This window comes from Ranitomeya imitator, chromosome 1 (genome assembly GCF_032444005.1).
Source record: "Ranitomeya imitator isolate aRanImi1 chromosome 1, aRanImi1.pri, whole genome shotgun sequence".
Classification (NCBI taxonomy): Eukaryota; Metazoa; Chordata; class Amphibia; order Anura; family Dendrobatidae; genus Ranitomeya; species Ranitomeya imitator.
Genome location: NC_091282.1, coordinates 476,341,652 through 476,363,925, shown reverse-complemented (window position 1 = coordinate 476,363,925; position 22,274 = coordinate 476,341,652). Strand labels below are relative to the sequence as shown.

Below are 22,274 nucleotides of genomic sequence, written 5' to 3'. Positions count from 1 at the left end.
TATAACCACCAACCAAAAAGCAGTCAATCTCGGACACGTCCACAACATATAAAACATTCCAGCACTATCATTCCTACATCTAGGGCATTCTGAGTCAGATCTCAACCCAGCTCTGCACAGGACATCCGGGGATCTATACACTCTGTGTACAATATAAAGCTGGGAAAGTCTATATGGTTCATTTAGTGATAATTTTGGTATCCATTCTAGTACAGACTCCCACTTTTCATCCTCCAAACGACCCAGCTCCCTTTCTCATTTAGCCCTCGTGCCAATCGGATATCCCAATAAGTGAGTATGGAGTAAATCCTTATACAGAGATGAGATAACACCCCTCGTCGTCCCCACTCCACAGATGTAGTCCAATACTAAGTCGCTTTGAATTCGGAAACAATCCCCTTCATTTTGAGCCACAAACGCATGCCGTACTTGTGCATACTGGAACCCCCCAGATGCTCTAAGACCATGCTCCGACTGTAGCTGGGAAAAGGGTTTCAACTCCCGCCACTCTAAAGTCTGACAGGCATACCGGATCCCCCTGGCTTGCCTTTCTGGTATATATCCCATCGCCAAAAACTCCGGCAGATTATTATTAAACCACAGCGGAGAAAACCTGGTTAGACAAGCAACCCCACGATTTTGTTTAACTCTCCCCCATACTTTTTATGTCAGAAATAATGTTGGATATTTTTTCCCCAGTATCCCTAGGGAGCCATCTTCTAAACACTGTACCGCCGGACTTCTTATTCTCACCCTTTCTATCAAGAGTTGTGAAACATTGGCAGATGACCTATATTCCCAGCCCTTTAAATGCTGACATTGGGCCGCTAATAAGTATATTTCAGGGTTAGGTAGAGCCAAACCACCCGCATCCTTAGGGCGCTGAAGCATCTCCAATCTGATTCGTGGATGCTGCCTCCCCCATACCAGGCTTCTAAATCAGTTTGAATTTTCCACGTGGTATCCAGATAGGTGAGTTATGGAGAACATACAGGATCTTGGGCATCAGAACCATCTTAACAAGATTAACTCGGCCAACAACAGAAAAATGCAACTTCCCAAGCCCCTACCTTTGCCTTTAGAGTTCCCAGTACCGGTGTGAGATTCGTATGCAAGTAATTCGTGATCGGCCAAAAGATTAGTATCCCCAAATATTTGAATTGATCTGCTATTTTAAGTCTACCCCCTTCTATGGAATCTCCCATTTCACCCCCTGCATCATCCACCCTGAGCAGAGTGGATTTATTCCAATTTATTTTAAGCCCCGACAGAGCGCCAAGTCCCTCGATGAGCCGAATTGCATTACTCAATGAATCATGTGGGTCACTCAAGAACAGCAGTATGTCGTCAGCGTAAAGCGCTATCTTTTCCTCTATCAATCCATATTTAAACCCAGAGACCTCAATGGACTGTTGAATCTTAGCGGCCAACGGCTCCATGGCTAAAGCAAACAAAAGAGGGGAGAGCGGACACCCCTGCCTCATCCCCCTATTTAGCCTTATCGTATGAGAAAGCTCCCCATTCACTCTCACTCTAGCTGATGGTTGCACGTACAGTAACTGAACCCAGGACACAAATTGTGGACCGAGGCCAAAGCATTGCAATACCTGCCACAAGTACCCCCATTCCACACTATCAAATGCCTTATGGGCGTCTAAGGAAGAAACAACTCTATGCCCACCGTTATCCGCCCCCAGTTGTAAATTCAAAAAAAGCCTTCTAAGATTAACTGCAGTGGACCTGTCAGGCATAAAGCCAGACTGATCTGGATGAATCAGCTTAGAAATAACACCCGATAAAGGGCCGCTAACACCCCAAACAGAAGTTTAACATCTGTAGTAAGCAGAGTGTCATGGTCTGCTGAGTTTCTGGGATTAGGTGGTTTTAGGGTTAACTTGGATGGCCTCACTCTGGGATTCTGGGAGGCTTTTTATAGCCTCATTGTGGAGCCATCCTCTGTCGCTTATACTCTGACTCTTGGCCGAGTGTGTGTGACCCTGTTGTGCCTGTGTTTTGTGCCTGTGCTACTTTATGCTTGTCTGGTTCTGATCTGGTTCTGTCCCCGTTTAGAGTTCTGTCTGTCCCTTTTGTACTGCGCTGCTATCTCTGTGTATGACTACTTGCTTACGTTCTGACTATTCTCTGCTCGCCCCTTCTGTACTGCGCCGCCCTCTCCATGTCTGACCCCGTTTGTACGACTTGAGTTTTCCTTTCCTCTATTTCAGGGTGCCTGTAGAATCCTGCACTTATCTCCAGTAGCAGGACGCTAAGCCCCGCCCCCTGTGGTCACATGATCGTAGGTCCTTCTGTTTTCTGCTACCTTCAACATGCTGCGCAGGTACCGTCTGCCTGAGCTTTCCCTGTGCCATCTGACCCCGGGCTCTCCCGCAGTGTGGGTGAGTCACCCTGCTCAGCCGTGGCAGCGCGCCGGTGCTGACAGGGTCCTGATACAGAGAAATCGGGCGATACGATTCAGGCAGTCGTAGATCTTTATCTTCCTTCGGGATTACATCTATTATGGTCTCCCTCATGGAGGCTGGCATCATTCCCCTATTCTTAGCCTCCTCCAAGACTCCTCGTAATCTGGGTATCAGCACTTCCTCCAATTCTCTTATAGATCTCAGCTGCCAATCCATCTGCTCCTGGCTCCTTACCTCTTGCCATGCCCCTTAAAGTGCGACTTAGTTCTTCGTCTGTGACAGGTCCCTCCAAACTTTCCCTATCCTCCTCACTCAGCCTAGGTAAGACAATACCTTCCAGAAATGTCGCGTTGTCACCCCCCGTTGGGACAACACCAGAGGAAGATCCGCATAAAAGTCCGTAAAGACCCTTAAGATCTCGGAGGTCTCCGACACTTTTGTACCATTGACAGGTTCCAGCGAATGTACGAATGATGTACCCCTCTGGGCAGATGCCACCAACGAGAGCATATGCCCCACTGCCTCCCCCTCCTGATAAAAGGCTAGTCATTGGAACTCTCTCTTCCTCCCTGCCATTTCCAAAAGAACTTTATCCATATTATTCTAGGCTTCTCTTAACCGTTTTCCAGCTTCAGGGGTACCCAGTGTGGCCATCTCATCTTCAGAAACTCTCAGCCTTTCCCTTGCGACATTCTCCTCCTGCTTTGATCGCTGCTTACATCTACTGATGTCCCTGAACAGCAGTCCTCTCAAATATGCCTTCATAGTCCCCCATATAATGGGTATATCTGAACTGCACTCGTTAATCTAAAAAAACTCCTCCATCTCCTGCTGTATGCCCTCCAAACTCACACTATTCAGCCAGTTAGGGTGAAATTTCCACTCTCATCTATGCCGTGCTTGTGTCCCCATTGGCCGCAGCCCTACCTCTATCGGATTACGATCAGAGAGCCCCCGAGGCAAGTATCTCACCTCCCCCACCATAGAATCAAACAAATTGTTTCCGGGCACCATATCTATTCTGGATAAAGTATTATGAGCCGGTGAATAACAAGAATGTCCCCTCTCCCCAACATGGCGCACTGTCCACAAATCGATCGTACCAATCTCTTGAATATATGTTCCTAACAGCGTAATATGGCTTTCCGACCTGTTCTGTATATTTGTGTTTCTATCCCATTATGTTGTTGAGGTCTCCAATAATTAAAAGCGTCATCGGATCTCCACGTCCAATCAATTCCAGCACTTCTCTAAGTTTTTTGCTCGAATAAGAGGGAGTAATGTACATACAGTTGTGACCAAAAGTATTGACACCCCTGCAATTCTGTCAGATAATACTTATTTTCTTCCTGAAAATGATTGCAAACACAAATTCTTTGTTATTATTATCTTCATTTAAGTTGTCTTAAATAAAAAAAACACAAAAAGAATTGTCCTAAAGCCAAATTGGATATAATTCCACACCAAACATAAAAAAGGGGGTGGACAAAAGTATTGGCACTGTTTGAAAAATCATGTGCTGCTTCTCTAATTTGTGTAATTAACAGCACCTGTAACTTACCTGTGGCACCTAACAGGTGTTGGCAGTAACTAAATCACACTTGCAGCCAGTTGACATGGATTAAAGTTGACTCAACATCTGTCCTGTGTCCTTGTGTGTACCACATTGAACATGGAGAAAAGAAAGAAGACTAAAGAACTGTTTGAGGACTTGAGAAACCAAATTGTGAGGAAGCATGAACAATCTCAAGGCTATAAGTCCATCTCCAAAGACCTGAATGTTCCTGTGTCTACCGTGCGCAGTGTCATCAAGAAGTTTAAAGCCCATGGCACTGTGGCTAACCTCCCTAGATGTGGACGGAAAAGAAAAAATGACAAGAGATTTCAGCGCAAGATTGTGCGGATGTTGGATAAAGAACCTCAACTAACATCCAAACAAGTTCAAGCTGCCCTGCAGTCCGAGGGTACAACAGTGTCAACCCGTGCTATCCGTCGGCGTCTGAATGAAAAGGGACTGTATGGTAGGAGACCCAGGAAGATCCCACTTCTTACTCCGAGACATAAAAAAGCCAGGATGGAGTTTGCCAAAACTTACCAGAAAAAGCCTAAAACGTTTTGGAAGACTGTTCTCTGGTCAGATGAGACAAAAGTAGAGCTTTTTGGGCAAAGGCATCAACATAGAGTTTACAGGAGAAAAAAGAAGCATTCAAAGAAAAGAACACGGTCCCTACAGTCAAACATGGCGGAGGTTTCCTGATGTTTTGGGGTTGCTTTGCTGCCTCTGGCACTGGACTGCTTGACCGTGTGCATGGCATTATGAAGTCTGAAGACTACCAACAAATTTTGCAGCATAATGTAGGTCCCAGTGTGAGAAAGCTGGGTCTCCCTCAGAGGTTATGGGTCTTCCAGTAGGACAATGACCCAAAACACACTTCAAAAAGCACTAGAAAATGGTTTGAGAGAAAGCACTGGAGACTTCTAAGGTGGCCAGCAACAAGTTCAAACCTGAATCCCATAGAACACCTGTGGAGAGATCTAAAAATGGCAGTTTGGAGAAGGCACCCTTCAAATATCAGGGACCTGGAGCAGTTTGCCAAAGAAGAATGGTCTAAAATTCCAGCAGAGCATTGTAATAAACTCATTGATGGTTACCGGAAGCGGTTGGTCGCAGTCATTTTGGCTAAAGGTTGTGCAACCAAGTATTAGGCTGAGGGCGGCAATAATTTTGTCTGGCCCATTTTTGGAGTTTTGTGTGAAATGATAAATGGTTTTTATTTTTGCTTCATTCTCTTTTGTGTTTTTTTATTTAAGACAAATTAAGTTAAGATAATAATACCAAAGAATTTGTGATTGCAATCATTTTCAGGAAGAAACTGAGTATTATCTGACAGAATTGCAAGGGTGTCAATACTTTTGGCCACAACTGTACCTTCACCTCATAGCGCACACCTGATGGGACCAATACCGATACACCCCTTGAGTATGTAGAGAAGGTGGAATGACACGCCTTTTGCAACCAGCGCCTATGTAAGACGTCCACTTTCTCACGAACCAAGTGTGTCTTCAGCAGACATATCAGTGAGGCCCCCTGGTCTCGTGCGTACTGAAGCACCGCCGCTCGTCTAGTTTTATCCGCTAAGCCTCTAACATTCCAACTCAGTATTTTAATACAGTCCCCCATTATGGCGCAGAACAGTCATCCAGAAAATCCTACCCCTTAACCCCTTCATGTCCTTGGGATTTTCCATTTTTCCGTGTTCGTTTTTCCCTCCCCTCCTTCCCAGAGCCATAACTTTTTTATTTTTCCATCAATTTGGCCATGTGAGGGCTTATCTTTTGCGGGACAAGTTGTACTTTTGAACGACATTATTGGTTTTACAATGTCGTGTACTAGAAAATGGGGGAAAAAATTCCAAGTGCCGTGAAATAGCAAAAAAATCCCACACTTGTTTTTTGTTTGGCTTTTTTGCTAGGTTCACTAAATGCTAAAACTGACCTGATACGTGCAGATACGTTCTTTTCATCGCCCGTTATTGCATTTTAATGCAATGTTGCGGCGACCAAAAAACTGTAATTCTGGCGTTTCACATTTTTTTTCTCGCTACGCTGTTTAGCGATCAGGTTAATGCTTTTTTTATTGATAGATCGGGCGATTCTGAATGCGACGATACCAAATATGTGTAGGTTTGATTTATTTTTTTTTATTGTTTTATTTTGAATGGGCCGAAAGGGGGGTGATTTAAACTTTTCTATATATATATTTTTTTTTTTTAACTTTTGCCATGCTGCTATAGCCTCCGTGGGAGACTAGAAGCTGGCACAACACGATCGGCTCTGCTACATAGCAGTGATCATCAGATCGCTGCTATGTAGCTGAATTGCAGGTTCGCTATGAGCGCTGAAAACCGGCATCAGTAACCATAGAGGTCTTAAGGACCTCTATGGTTACAATGCAGAAGCATCGCTGACCCCCGATCATGTGACTGGAGTCGGTGATGCGCTCATTTACGGCCCGATGGCCGGAAGCACCGGTTAAATGCCGCTGTCTGCGTTTGACAGCGGCATTTAACTAGTTAATAGCGGCGGGTGAATAGCGATTTCACCCGCCGCTATTGCGGGCACATGTCTGCTGTTCAAAACAGCTGACATTTCCCAGCTTTGATGCGGGCTCACCGCCGCAGTCCGCATCAAAGCGGGGGTTCTGACCTCGGACGTACTATCCCGTCCGAGGTCAGAAAGGGGTTAACCTGAGCTGTCTAACCCCTCCCCCCATCCTTTGAACTCCCATCCCCCCCCCCCCAACCTCCCCCCAAGATAAAGCATTTTCCTCTCATTGAGAGTGGGGCTCCTCGGTCTGTTTTAGATACTCTCGCCTAGATAACCTCCTCTAACTGGCTCCCGCAAGCCTCATAACCACATCTCTTTACATTAATCATTAACAGAACAAAACAAACATAGAGGTAAAGTGATTCCAAAAATAACATTTGCAGTACACTCTGTTAACAATCCCCACCTCCCCCCACATTTTCCAGCGCGTATCTAACTGGCACATTAATCAAACCCAGCCATACTCCACTCCTCCGAAAGTGGAAGAGGCACAGGCATTAAATGGGTACAAGAAGCAACCCAGTTCTCTTATTCCAAACATCTTTATAAAAATAACAGCTCACGCCTCCGCTGAAAGTCAGTCTCCCGCCGCCTGCAGTTTCTTGGCGTTGACATCAATCCATTGGGTGGCGTCCTCTGGTGTCATGAAGAAATGGGCTTTACTAAAGGCGATCACTCTCAACCTCACAGGAAAAAACATGGAGTATTGCACTCCCAGTTCTCTCAGACACCTCTTAACGCCAGTAAATTGCATTCTTTGTTTCTGGACCGCAGCAGAGTAATCCGGGTAGATGGCAATCCTCTGTCCATCAACAGTAAGATCCTCCATTTCTCTGGCCTTCCTAAGAACAATGTCTCTGTCTCTGTAGTTTAATATCTTAGCCCGCATGGTACGGGGACCGTCTCCAGGGGAAGGGGGCTGCGGCGGAGCTCTTTCCACAGCAAAAACCTTTGTCAGAGACTCAACACCAACCTTGTCCTTTAACCAATTTTCAATAAACTCAGTAGGATTTCTCCCCTCTGTTTTTTCCGGCAGACCCACTGTCCAGATATTTTTCTTCTGTATCTGTTTTCTAGGTCCTCATTTTTTGCCGCCAATTCCGATATCTGTTGGACAAACTTTCTCTCTGCCTTTTGTAGTTGGACCACATGATCCTCCGCAGTACTCATCCTTTCCTCCACCTCTCCCATGCGTTTATCCATTTTCTGTATGGCAGCCTTTATCTGTATAATCTCCCCTTTCACCTCCTTCATCTGAAGGGTTAAATCATTTAGGGACTGATTATAAGAGGATAAAAACGTCCTTTAGAGTCGGCTCCCCTCTCAGTTCCACTTCCTTCTCAGCCTCTCCCGCTGCAGCCATGTTACATTCTTCCTCCCCCTTCTGCGCCCCCCGCACTCAATCAGCTTTCTCCTCTTCCTCTCCTTCAGATCTCTCCTCGCTAGTCTCTTGTGCCTCTTCCCCACCATCCACCCGGGCAAATCTTTTAAGTTTCGCTGCAGCCTCCATGCGCTTCTGACAGGCAGCGTTCTCCTTCTCAGCGTCCGCTCTGGCCGCGGCGCCATCTTGGATCCCGCCGGCCTCTCCTGCACCCGCATCCCTCTGTCTCCTCCGCGTCATTGCAAGCCTCTCCTGGTGTCCCCACAGCTGTCCTTCGCTCCCGGGTGCTTCAACCTCCAAGTATGGCTAGATTAGGGGCAACCAGCGGTGTCTGCGCAGGATAATAGTACTTGTGGCCACGGGAGCTCTCTCCTTAGCGTCCGCTCACATGGCCGTCCAGGACACACCCCCTCTTGCACACAGAAAAATATTTAAATGAGAAGGTGTGTCCAAACTTTTGATCTGTACTGTGTATGCACCCTCACAAAAATATCGTATTTCTCTTTACATAATGGTGACATCAGTTCTGATTGTTTAATAATTATATAATGATTTATGTCTGAACTCAAACTATGATATGGTGATATTTGTCTAAACTCTCAATGTGAACAAGAAGTTAAGCTGCCACTTACTCCTTAGTAGTGATGCCCGATGTTGGAAAGGGGTTAAATGTTTTTTTTTTCGGCATAGTCTAATCTAGCCTTTATATTTTTAAGACTGACTAATAGTTTGCAACTTATGGTGAACCTTCTATATTTGTTCTCATAAAGTTTTACCTTTATGGAAGACTTAGATACTGAAACACTTACCTCCTGGAAAGTGTTCTTCACGTGGGTGGATATTGTGAAGGGGTTTTTATTTACCATGGGAAGCATTCTGCAATCATCCACCACCGTTGGCTTCCGTTGACGTCCAGGACTTTGAGTTCCAAGGCTCACCAGTTCGCTTTTTCTTTTTTCTTTTTAATTTTTTTTTTTTTTGCGGAATGTACCAAAATGTTGATTTGGCCAATCCTAACATTTTTGCTATCTCTCCAATGGATTTCTTCTATTTTTCATCCTAATAATAGTCTGTTTCTCTTCCATTGAGAGATCCTTTGACTGTACATTGTGGATTCACAGCAACAGCTTTCAAATGCAAATTCTACATCTGGAATAAGCTCGAGACCTTTTACCTGCTTAATTGGTGATGGTTTAGCAAGGAAATAGTCCGTGCAGCCCATTAAAGAGCTTTTGCGATGGCTATCCAATTACTTTTGGTCCCTTTATAAAGAGGCAGATAACTTGTTAAAAAGTTGTAATTCCTAAGCCGTTACTCTAATTAGGGTGTGAATATTCTCAAATTAAAGCTGAGAGACTGCACTTTAAGCCCATATTGATTATATAACTGTATCTTGAATATGTTTTGATAATCCGTTAAAATGTCAAACCTTCTATCACTGTCCAAATATGTTTGGACCTCATTGTAATTAATCTATGCATTCATCATTTATACAAGCTTCATGATTTGGCCGTTACTTTTTTGTTTGTTATAATTTGTTTTGATAAAAAAAAAAAGTTTGGCTCCAGACATATTCCCAGCAATCACATCGTACATGAGAGAACTGTGCAATGATCTGATGGTACAGGATGATGGAAACAATCAATCAAAATCATCCTCTGTGAAAGGAAGTTATTTTGTGATAAAGTAGGAAAGGTTTAGTTAAAGTCGGAGCAAATAGAAAGCCTGTGCTTCCTGGCTCAGACGAATAGGAAGGTAAACAGTCTCACTCTATGGAGACTCCAACCTTTCTCTAATTGCATTTAGATAGCAGCTTGTTTGTCTTTCAAGCCCTCAGAACTGCTTCACTACAAGAGAAATGGGCGTAATCACTTTTTTCTAGGAAAATTACACGATCTCTCTAAATATTAAATGTAGAAACATACCACGCTTCGTTGATCAAATTTGTAATGGCTTGTTTGAAGCATGGGACAAAATATGTGAAAGTCAGTCTGACGACCTCGACTCTTGTTGGCATCTTACACTGCGGACACTTTTATTGGGATCCACAACCTAGTCCGTCACATCCCTAATAACTGGCACACACTTTCCAAGTTAGTCATAGCATGAAGTTATGTGTTCTCATAGGGCATGACAGAGGGATAGTCGTGTCTGGACAGAACTAGAAGAACCGCTCCATTTGTTCCAGTGTGTACACATTCTCATACAGCAGATGCTTGTCTACATGCAATGTGTCACAATTAAAATCAGAAAAACAATTTCTGACCTTCGAGTCTTGGTTGTTATCAGGGGTGAACCTAGCCCCACTGCTGCCTGAGGCGAACTTCAAAATGGCGCCCCCCCCCCCCCCCAAACACATATACAGTGCAGCCCCCCTATAGGGCTCCCATCTCATGTACAGTCTCCCCATACATTACATGAGTGATAACTATTGTACATTCTACAATAGGTCATAAATCAGACAGTATAGTCCTCCATACAGCATTCTGGGCACCACAGTGCTCCTTACAGAATAATGAGCCCCATATATTGCTCCATACAGTATAATGAGCCCCATATATTGCTCCATACAGTATTGTGGGCACCGCACAGCGCCCCATACAGAATAACATGCCCCATATATTGCTCCATATTGTATAATCAGCCCCATATATTGCACCATACAGTATAATGAGCCCCACATGATGCTCCATACTGTATAATGGCCACACAGTGCTCCATACTGTATAATGGCCACACAGTACTCCATACTGTATAATGGCCACACATGATGCTCCATACTGTATAATGGTCACACATAATGCTCCATACTGTATAATGGTCACACATGATGCTCCATACTGTATAATGGCCACACAGTGCTCCATACTGTATAATGGCCACACATGATGCTCCATACTGTATAATGGTCACACATAATGCTCCATACGGTATAATGGTCACACATGATGCTCCATACTGTATAATGGCCACACAGTTCTCCATACTGTATAATGGCCACACAGTGCTCCATACTGTATAATGGTCACACATGATGCTCCATACTGTATAATGGTCACACATGATGCTCCATACTGTATAATGGTCACACATGATTCTCCATACTGTATAATGGCCACACAGTGTTCCATACACACGTGGCTGCGCTCCGTCCACCTTGCACACACGGCTCCACTCCGTACTCACGCGGCTCAGCTCCATACACCTCGCAAACACCCGGCTCTGCTCCATACACACAGAGCTCTGCTCTGTACACCTCATACACATGCAGCTCCGCTCCGTACACTGAATACACACCCAGCTCCGTTCCGTACACCTCATAAACACCTGGCTCTGCTCCGTACACTTCATACACACGCGGCTCTGCTGCGTACACCTCATACACACACGGCTCTGCTCCGTACATCTCATACACATTCAGCTCTGCTCCATACACTTCATACACACATGGCTCCGCTCCATACACCTAGTACACATTCAGCTCCGCTCCATACACCTCGTACACACACGGCTCCGCTCCATACACCTCGTACACACACAGCTCCGCTCCATACACCTCGTACACACACGGCTCCGCTCCATACACCTCGTACACACACGGCTCCGCTCCATACACCTCGTACACACACGGCTCCGCGCCATACACCTCGTACACACACGGTTCCGCTCCATACACATCGTACAGACACGGCTCCGCTCCATACACCTCGTACACATTTAGCTCCGCTCCATACACCTCATACACACACGGCTCCACTCCATACACCTCATACACACACTTACCATGGCCCCCAGCACAGCAGAGTCCTGCAATCCATAGAGGTCCCGATCATGTGACCTCTGACTCCTCCCCTCCTGTGACCTCATCACAGGTCTTGTTTGCACAGAGCAGCCAGCCAATATGTGGTGTGCTGCTCTGCGGGTGCAGGGATGACCGGCTGATATTGCACACCGTGGGTTGTGAGCAGGGGCGCGCGCACCGCACTAGTGACAGCAAATCTCAGGGATTATGGAGAGTCAGCACCAGGTGTTCTGACCACCGCTCTGCCGCCCCCTGTCTTTCAGTGACGACTGCCACCTGAAGCAAAGGGCTCAACTTGCCCCATGATAGCGGCGCCCCTGTTCTATGATAGATACAGTGGTGCTTGAAAATTTGTTTACCATTCAGAATGTTTCCCTATTTCTGCATACATTTGACCTAAAACTACATCACATTTTCACACAAGTACTAAAATTAGACACGAAGAACCAAACAAATTAGTCAAAAATATTAGACTTTTTAATTGAGGAAAATTATTCAGTATCAAATGTTTTGTTCACCCTGCTTGTAGGAATTTAGCCCATTCCTCTGTACAAAACAGCTCCAGCTCTTTTATGTTGGTGGGTTTTCTCCCATGAAATGCGAACTTCAGGTTCTTCCACAAAATTTCTATAGGATTAAAGTCAGTACTTTGACTTGGCCATTCTAAAACTTTAACTTTATTCTTCTTTTACCTTTCTTTTATAGAACGACTTCTTTACTTTGGGCCGTTGTCTTTTACAGTGACCCACGTTCTCTTGAGACTCAGCTCATGGACAGATGTACTGACATTTTCCTTTAGAATTTGCTGGTATAATTCAGAATTAATTTTTCCATTATTTATAGCAAGCCATCCTGGACCAGATGCAGCATTTCAGGCCCAAACCATCTTTGAAAACACTTGTAACATATTGTTTGAGCTTTTATGCTGTAATGGAGTGTTTTTCTTTGTATAAACATAACACTTCTCATTTAAACTGAAAAGCTCTATTTTGGTCTCCTCTGTCTACAAGTCATTGTTCCATTGGCTAAAGGTAATCTTCAGCAGAGTGCAGACGGGCATCAATATTCTTTTTGGAGAACAGTGACTATATCCTTTAAATGCTGCTACACATACCATTGTTGCTCAGAGTCCTACTGTTGTGAAAGAGGCCTTTAGTTTCTTTGGAGTTACCTTGGGTTCCCTTGTGACTTTGTCTTTCCTCCATTTGTGCACAATCTGTCTGACGGTGAATTGGTGGTCACAAATTCTTAAGAAATTTTTTTAAACCTTTTCTAGCCACATAAACCTCAACATCTCTTCTTCTGAAGTCTTCAGAAATCTTTTATGCATGCCATAATACACTTTTATAAAATGTGTTAAGAAGATCAGACTTTGGCCGGCGTCACACTCAGCGTATGAAAATACGGTCCGTTTTTTACGGCCATAATACGCAGAAATGTTCCCAAAATAGTGATCCGTATGTCATCCGTAGGCAGGGTGTGTCAGCGTATTTTGCGCATGTCATCCTCTGTATGTAATCCGTATGGCATCCGTACTGCGAGATTTTCTCGCAGGTTTGCAAATTAGACATACAATGGATCCATGGTCTCAAATATTCGTTAAAACATATATACTGTGTGTATATATATATATATATATATATATATATATATATATATAATCTCAGTGAGACACATATATGTATATATATTAATATTTCATACAGCGCTAGATAGCAGAAAAGCCGGTGATTCAATTGCCGGCTTTTCCTATCTCCTTCTCAAACACGACAGGATATGAGACATGGTTTACATCAGGGGTGTCAAACTGCATTCCTCGAGGGCTGCAACCAGGTCATGTTTTGAGGATTTCCTTGTACTGCACAGGTGATAATTTAATCACCTACACACATAATGATTGCAGCACCTTGTGCAAAGCTAAGGAAATCTTGAAAACACGCATGGTTTGTGGCCCTCGAGGAATGCAGTTTGACACCCCTGGTTTACATACAGTAAACCATCTCATATCCCTTCTTTTATTACATATTCCTCTTTAGTAATGTAAGAAGTGTCTTGGTGTAAAATTTGGGGGCTCTAGCTATTAAAGGGTTAAATTGCAAAAAAAAAAAAAATTGGCGTGGGCTCCCGCGCAATTTTCTCCGCCAGAGTGGGAAAGCCAGTGACTGAGGGCAGATATTAATAGCCTGGAGAGGGTCCGTGGTTATTTCCCCCCCCCCCCAGCTAAAAACATCTGCCCCCAGCCACCCCAAAAAAGGCACATGTGGAAGATGTGCCTATTCTGGCACTTAGCCTCTCTCTCCCCACTCACGTGTAGCGGTGGGATATGGGGTAATGAAGGGTTAATGTCACCTTGCTATTGTAAGGTGACATTAAGCCAGATTAATAATGGAGAGGCGTCAATTATGACACCTATCCATTATTAAGCCAATAGCACGAAATGGTTAATAAAACACACACACATTATTGCAAAGTATTTTAATGAAATAAAGACACAGGGTGTTTTAATATTTTATTATACTCTTAATCCACCTGAAGACCCTTGTCACCTGGAACAAAGTTAAAAAAACAAACAATAATATTCCATACCTTCCATCGTTCAGTCTTGTCCCACGCTGTAAATCCATCTGAAGGGGTTAAATCATTTTACACCCAGTAGCCTGCTAATGCAGCTGTTCTTGTGGCTGTAAAAATGAATGGAATGCAGGGGAATGACCTGTAGTTACCTCGAGTCGCGGTGATGCGCCCTCTGCTGGATGTCCTCATATGAACTCTAGCCTGGGAACTTTTCAGAATATTTTCCCACGCTCGAGTTCATATGAGGACATCCAGCAGAGGGCAGATCACCGCAACTCGAGGTAACTACAGGTCATTCCCCTGCATTCCATTCATTCCCCGGGTTTTTACAGCCAACAAGCACAGCTGCATTAGCAGGCTCCTTGGTGTAAAATGATCTTTATTTCATTAAAATACTTTGTAATAATGTGTAATGTGTGTGTGTTTTATTAACCATTTCGTACTATTGGATTAATAATGGATAGCTGTCATAATTGACACCCCTATACTATGTGTGGACATTTATCTTAGCTATTCTATTCTAACCTGTCAGTGTGATTTTACTGTACACCACACTGAATTGCCGGCTTTTCTATAGAACACCGCTGCGTATTTCTCGCAAGTCACACTGTTGGTCCATGTGTAATCTGTATTTTTCTCGCCCCCATAGACTTTCATTGCCGATTATTTTGCGCAATACGTTGACAAACACAGCATGCTGCGATTTTCTATGGCCGTAGAAGACCGTATAATACGGATCAGTAAAATACGGCAGATAGGAGCTGGGCCATAGAGAATCACTGTCCCGTGTGCAATCCACATTTTCTGCACCTCTCATACGTCCGTAAAACTCGCTAGTGTGACGCCGGCCTTTGATAGATGTCACTTCTTGAAATAAAACTGGTCGCCCACTCATATCTGATTGTCATCCTATTGTCCAAATCTGTTTATCCCCTTAGATGCTGCTGTCAATTGTGACTATATCATTATAAATGGTTAGAGTCTAGTGCCTTCTTTAACCCCACGCCACCCTGAGCTCATGATTGTGTGGTCCTGATGTTTGCCATGGCAATTCACGGCCAAATAGAGGCCTTAGAGTCTGCCGACTACAGTGGCCTATTCAGAACTTAGCGTCATTTAGGTGGTAAAAAATACACTTTTTCATTCCTGTCATGTCACTTTGCATTCATTTCTGAACAGCACCAGAAGGGTTAATAAAGTACCTTACAGAGGTTTTCAATATGTCGGGGGCGGGGGGGGGGGGGGTTGCTGTTTTTAAAATGGTATCACTTTTGGAGGTTTTCCAATACATAGGACCCTCAAAATCACTTCAAACCTGAATAGGTCCTTCAAAAATATACCCGTATTTTTCGGACTGTTAGACGCCCCGGACTATAAGGCGCACCCAGGTTTTGGAGGTGGAAAATAGGGAAAAAAATATTTGAAGCAAAAAAGTGGTAAAATATTTAATAACATACTATTATGTATAATAACACCACATATAATAGTATGTTATTATGTTGGAAGCTGCGGGACCAGTGTGGTGTCTGTACAGTACTATATGAAGATGCTGGAGGGTGAGTATAAGAATGGGGGCACAGGGCTTATATTTAAAGCACCACTCCAGCACTGCAAAATAACACTGGAGTGCTGCTTTAAAATCCAATGGGAGAACTATAACTCCCAGCTTGTCCTGCAGATCCTATGACATGCTGGGAGTTATAGTTCACTAAAGAAGTGGCAGAGTGCTTTATTGTGTTTTGGAAAGACTAACCTCTTAATTGTGGCAGCCAGCCACACTGTGGTGAGGTAAAAGCATCCCATGACTGCAAACAGAGCCCTCCCTCTTGTTGCTTTTCCACAGCACAGGTAATGGAAGCCAGCAGATTCTAGTGTTGGAGTCTGAAGGACCTGTGATGATGTCAAGAAGAGGGAGGGCTCTGTGCTGCCATGTGATGCTCCAGCCCGCCCACTTCTGACATCATCACAGGTCCTCCTTGTGCACACTGCACAGCACTCAGCTCCAGCCCAGGAAGGTACAGCGATCTCCTCTCCCCCGGACCCTGCTGCTGCCTCCTCTCCCCCGGACACACAGATCTCCCCAGCTGCTGCAGGAATCAGCGCTGGGGAAGCCATGTGTGTCCCTGCTTAAGTGCAGTATTCATTTGCCTCTGGGGGCTCACCACTCAGCTGATAGGTGGGCAGGGAGTAGCTAATGAATATTCACTGCACTTAATCATCGGGACCACATGCTTTCCCCAGCACTAATTCCAGGCAGCGGGGACATCCTGAAGTGGGATAACAGTGCGATCCCACTCACTGCTGCCCCCCTCCCCACGTGCTACATCCATACCATAAGACGCACCCACACTTTCCTCCCAAATTTGGAGGAAAAAAGTGCGTCTTATGGTCAGAAAAATACGGTACATTTTGTAAATTTCCTTGAAAATTGAAAAATTATTGCTACATTTTTATACCTCCTAAATGCTAACAAAATAAAAGAACATTTTACAAATGGTGCTGATGTAAAGCAGACATGAGGAAAATGTTATTTATTAATGTTTTTCTGTGGCATGACTATTTGGATTAAAGGGATAATTTTTCATAGTTTGAAAATTGCTATTTTTTTACATGGTTGTCAAATTTCTGATATTTTTTATAAATAAACACAAAACATTTCAATCTAAATTTACCATGATCATAAATTGCAATGTGCCACGAAAAAACAGTCTCAGAATCATTGAGATTTGCTGAAGCATTTCAGAGTTATTACCACATAAAGGGACACTGGTCAGATTTAAAAAATTTGGCAAGGTCACTATGGGGTTAAAAAATAGCAAAGTCTAATATTTTTTATTCATTTCCTTGATTTGGTTCTCTATCTACTTTTATTATTTGTGTTTAAAGTTTTAGGTCAAGTTTAGTCAGAAAAATTGAAACTCTTAAATGGTTCACAAATTTAAAAGCACTATATATTATATATTGTACACATATGTAGTTATTGCCCTTAGTGAACGTGGTTCTTACAACAAATGGTGTTAGGAATAGTGACGAACGAACCCGAACTGTAAAGTTCGGGGTTCGTACCGGACTTCTAGCGCCGGTGCACGGACCCCGAACACTGACTTTTTCCAAGAAGCCCATCATAATGTTTGGGTCCACCAGCTGAATAAAGCCAATCAACAAGTTTTTTGGCTGTGGGCACTTCAGGAGCCATCATAGCCATGCCAAGAACTGGCATGACTGTGATTGGCCGGCGTACCATGTGACCCTGTCTGTATAAAGGAGGGCAGAGGTCAGGACTGAGTGGAAGATGATGAGGTCCTTAACCCCACATGGATCAAAGGAACTATGTGACGTGTGAAGTTCGGTGGAAGAGGAGGTGGTCACACTTTCCGACCAGCACAGCAAAACAGGGGCCAGGATGGAAAAGCACAGCGGCCGGCCCATAGCCAGTACATCGTCTGGTACTGTCCCTATGCGCCAAGGGAATGAGTCACCCAGAAGCCAACTCAAAGGAGCTCCCTGGCGTTGGGCTTCTTCCCCCAATATAGTCAAGGCCAGCTGCTTCAAGCGAGCCATAAATATTCTAAACCGGAGCACCACCTGCATGATCAAGTATCTCAAATCCAAGTATGGAGTACAGTGGAGTACACATCTTAAAAAGCATGACAAATCTTAGTCTCCTCCTGCTCCCTCTTTTGCTGCACTCTCGGAATCTTCCTCTCGGTCACGTTCAACAGGGCCTCCCTGCAAAGAGAGAATATGACAGCAACATCACCACCTCCAGCAATGTCACCGACCATGTCTACAGCGTTCCCTGGAAGTTTTCAACTCTCCATCCCCCAAATCTGGCGCTTAGCCTCACTCTTCCCACTTGCCCTGTAGTGGTGGCAAATGGGGTTCATATTTGTGGGGCTGATGTCACCTTTGTAATGGAGAGGCATCTATAAGTTCTCACACATCGGTGCAGTAAGAGAGCGCATTGGAGCTGATCAGCTGATGAACTCCAGTGACCTCTCTCACAGCAGCTCAGTGATACACTGCAGGAGCAATTTCCTCCTGTCAGTGTATCGCCGGCAGCTGGGTAGAGCAGTCACATCTGGCGATGAGATTGCAGTGGGACACTCGGGGTTGCATGGACTACAGTGGACAGGTGTGTATATGGTAGTTAATTATTTTTTTATAGCAGACGAGGGCATCGGGGATTTGGTATTAGGTGAGTATAATGTGTTTATTATTTTTATTTGAATATGTATGTAATTATTTTTTTGTTGTTTTTTTTTTTTTTTTTTTTAAAGCTTGAGCACAGGCGCCAGCTGATTAGACTACTTCTCCCATCAGCGGCTCCTGCCATCACTATTATCAGTGACAGAAGGCATAGCTTGATGAAGCGTTTTACCACGGGTCACAGCTGCGGGGTGATACTGACATCTTACAGAATGACCCCGCAGCGCTCTGACCGACTGTCTTATTGGCGGTAATGTTACCGCCGATAAGAACCACCGAGCCAGTGTTTCCCACTCTGTCACTAGGTGATAATTTCCATGATGTAAGCAGATTGTAAGATCTGGCGACAAGTCCTCTTTAACACATTTGCATGTAAGCTGAATGACAAAGTTGAGGTATACCTTGAGGTTGCTGGCCATAGTGTCAATTCCTTACCAGGGAATCACTGGCACCTCTGAAGAACAATGTGTTTAAGGTGAGGGTCACTGCTGCGGCCATGGATTGGATACAGCAGGCATGTGCCCTCAGTAGCGGAGGAGAAGCAGAACAAGAGCCGTTGGGAATCAGTAGATGAGTAGCTGCTGTTTATTATTTTCACTCAGAATTTGCCTAAAAAAAGGTGGCTGGGAAATGCCTTTAAATTTACTTGTTTTTATAACCGTTTTGGCCAAAACTTTTAATAAGGTCAGAAGCATACGCAGGTACAGTAAAGCCCTACAGAGGTATATCAGTGCCCTATTAGGCCAATCAGACCTTCAGTATGAGGGGTTATTAACATGTATCAATCCTTTTTAATCGTAGGGGAGAAGAAACAAAAGTACAAAGAACTGAGAAAGCGAGAAGAAAGCATGGACCGTAAGTTGTAGTTTGCAGGTCTGCATGTTCAGCTTCACACAGTGTAACATACATAACATTGCCTGTGCCACACCGTACAGTATTTTTCCATGTTTTCTTTTATTGTCTTTTTCCATTTTGCATGATTTATTACATTTCAAAATAGGAAGCTGTCTTTAGAAAATAAAAGTGTTATGTCAAAATGTGTCTTGCACACAATAAGCTTGTTTACCTATATGTCTTCCGCTGAGAATTGAGATTCCTTTTAAAGGAAGAAATAGTTTGCCAGGAAATTTAAGTTTCTTGGTTTCCTGGTATTTTTACATCCACCAGCCACTTTTCCTATGTGCCTCAAAATAAATAAAATGGACAGCCGATGTTGTACAGAAAAAAATGAATCAAGCATGTACTCAGGATTAATATTTTTTTACATTATATTATCAGTTAAAAATTCACCAATTTTAAAATCGTTTCATGCCAGTTTATAAATTTGCTTTTTTGGAACCCCGTATTGCCTGGAGCCTTGCTCATGACCCCACAAATCTCATACATTGGGTATGTACTGTACATGATTTTACACACTGATTCCTCCAATGGACACATTTGATATCATGGGCTCCCAGCAATGAGACTCGCCACAATGTCTCATGCTATCTCAAATGGGACTGTTCACACTAAGTACTTTTCTAAAGCTACTTTTTACTTAATTAAAAAAAAAGGTCAATGATGATCCTTCATTAGGAAAAAAAAGCCTATTCTCCACTACCGGACGTCTTCCACTTTTCCATACTGCTGCAGGTGTCCCTTCCCGGTCTCCTGGTGTTCATTTCTGGTTGAACGGTGACTGATGACTGCTACAGCCACTTATCAGCCACTGATTGGCTGCAGCAGAAAAAAACTGTCTCGTAGCTCTTTCCTCCTCTTCAAACGGGATATGACCACTGCAGCCAATCGCTAGTGCTTGAACACTCCAGAAGCACCAAATGTGAATACCTTTGCAATGGAGTGATGCAACGCAAAATAGAAAAAAGCGGCATAATCGGGGAAGCTCGGGGATTTTTACAAGTGACAGGGCATCTTTAAAGGCACTTGTGGCTGCATCTTTAGCATGTGTGAATCGGCTTACTGAGCATATTTGATATGATGATAGGAGTTTTACTAAACTAACTATTTGTTCACAAATCTCTATTAAGTACCTAGTGGAGCGTCCAGGTAAGCGTTGTGCATTAGGGATTTAGGTGGTATCCATGTGTTCTCTGGTGCTTATCATATCCCCTCCGGAAAAACCTGAAAAGGAACGACGCACATTGAGGTAGATAAGGGTCTAATGAAAGACCCGTGTCCACCTCCTACTGACACTAAGCTAAACTGAATATCCTACTTCCTGTCGGTAGGGTGTACACTGCAGGGGAGGAGCTGACTTTTTTATTTGCATAGTGTCAGCCTCCTAGTGGCAGCAGCATACACCCATGGTTCCTGTGTCCCCCAATGAAAGGCGATAGAGAATATCCTTGTTATAGGGACATTTACCTAACTTTTTTTTTACCAAATCGTCTCAAATACATCAAAACCACAAGCGGTTTTATCACAAATTGTCACCATTTGCAGCCACTACATTTTGACATGTGAGATATATTTGTTTTACATGCATTCGAAGGTATCATTCAGTCAAACGTGATTTTTCTCTCACATAAAAACATAGACCTTTGTTCATCAGTGTTTTGGATCTGGGTTTCATCAGTGTTTGGTCAGTGTCCGTTTTTACCATCAGACTTGTCAGTGATTTTCTCTGATGAAATAATAAATAAATTGTAAAGTTTCTCCTATACACTGCATCAGGGACCCATAGACTTGTATGGGTAATTTTGATCCTTGTCTCTGATCAAAAACGGTCATATATTCTTGATGTTTTGCAGACTGCTCAATCCGCAAAAAACACAGACATGTGCACCTCCCCATAGAATAGAATGGGTACATGTTCTATCTGATAGAGCACGTACCTGAAAAACAGACGTCTGAATGAGTCCATTTTTTATACAAATATTTTGAGACCAAAATTACCACTACACAAGGCCCAAATAATACCGCTACATGGCTACCAATGCCATTACCACTATATAGTAAATCGATAATATTACCGTATTTCTACAGAACAAAACACACTATGTAAAGACCAGCATTACCAAAAATACCTCCATACAACCCCACATAATGACCGAATTGCTCCACAAAATTAATACTAAAAGATAAAACCAAAAACACACACTATTAACAAGTGTGACCATGTAGTGGTAGATACCAGTCCTCCTACTGCATATAAGTGATTACAGTACAGTTATATTTGGTATAGCGACTTACCTGTGATGTTCATTCTAGTGGGACTGGTTTATGTTTTCATCTGACCCAGTCCATCATGATGACTTCTTCCAGCCACAACTTATTTGCAGTATGTATAAGAAAACTCCTCATCCTGGCGGCACTTGCATCATGGAACAGTGACCACAATACTTTAAAAAAAAAATTGTGTCATTACTATATTTAGTGGAGTTGTCAGTCCTGTATGTATCGTGTAAACCACTGCCTTCGCTTACTTCACCAGATTACATGTCTCAAGTTCATCTAGTAGCGCGGAAACTGTCCACAAATATCCATTTATTTACTGTATAGGGAGAGGAACATGTATTACTGCATTTACACAATAATTGTACCCCTATTGAATCCCTTTAATGTTCTCACCCACTAGATCACTCATGGACCACATAGAGTATGATGGCTCACACACCAAGTACGATTCCCCCACAGTGAATTCCCCACATGCAAAGTATGATGACACCACAGTGCCCCCAGCAAAGTATGATGCCCCCATTGTGCCCCAACACAATATTATACTGCCACAGTGCCCCAAACACAATATAATACTTTCACAGTTCCCCCACACAGTATGATC

General features: G+C 43.6%; 1 protein-coding gene across 2 annotated transcripts in view; it reads left to right on the top strand.

Moving 5' to 3' along the window:
- Positions 1-22,274, top strand: part of IFT74 (intraflagellar transport 74) — a 206,541-nt gene that overhangs the window by 163,386 nt on the left and 20,881 nt on the right. For both annotated transcript variants that reach the window (XM_069765381.1, XM_069765391.1), the window contains exon 14: positions 19,295-19,348. In XM_069765381.1, coding sequence (XP_069621482.1) covers positions 19,295-19,348 — 54 coding nt within the window. The remainder of the gene's footprint in view (positions 1-19,294; positions 19,349-22,274) is intronic.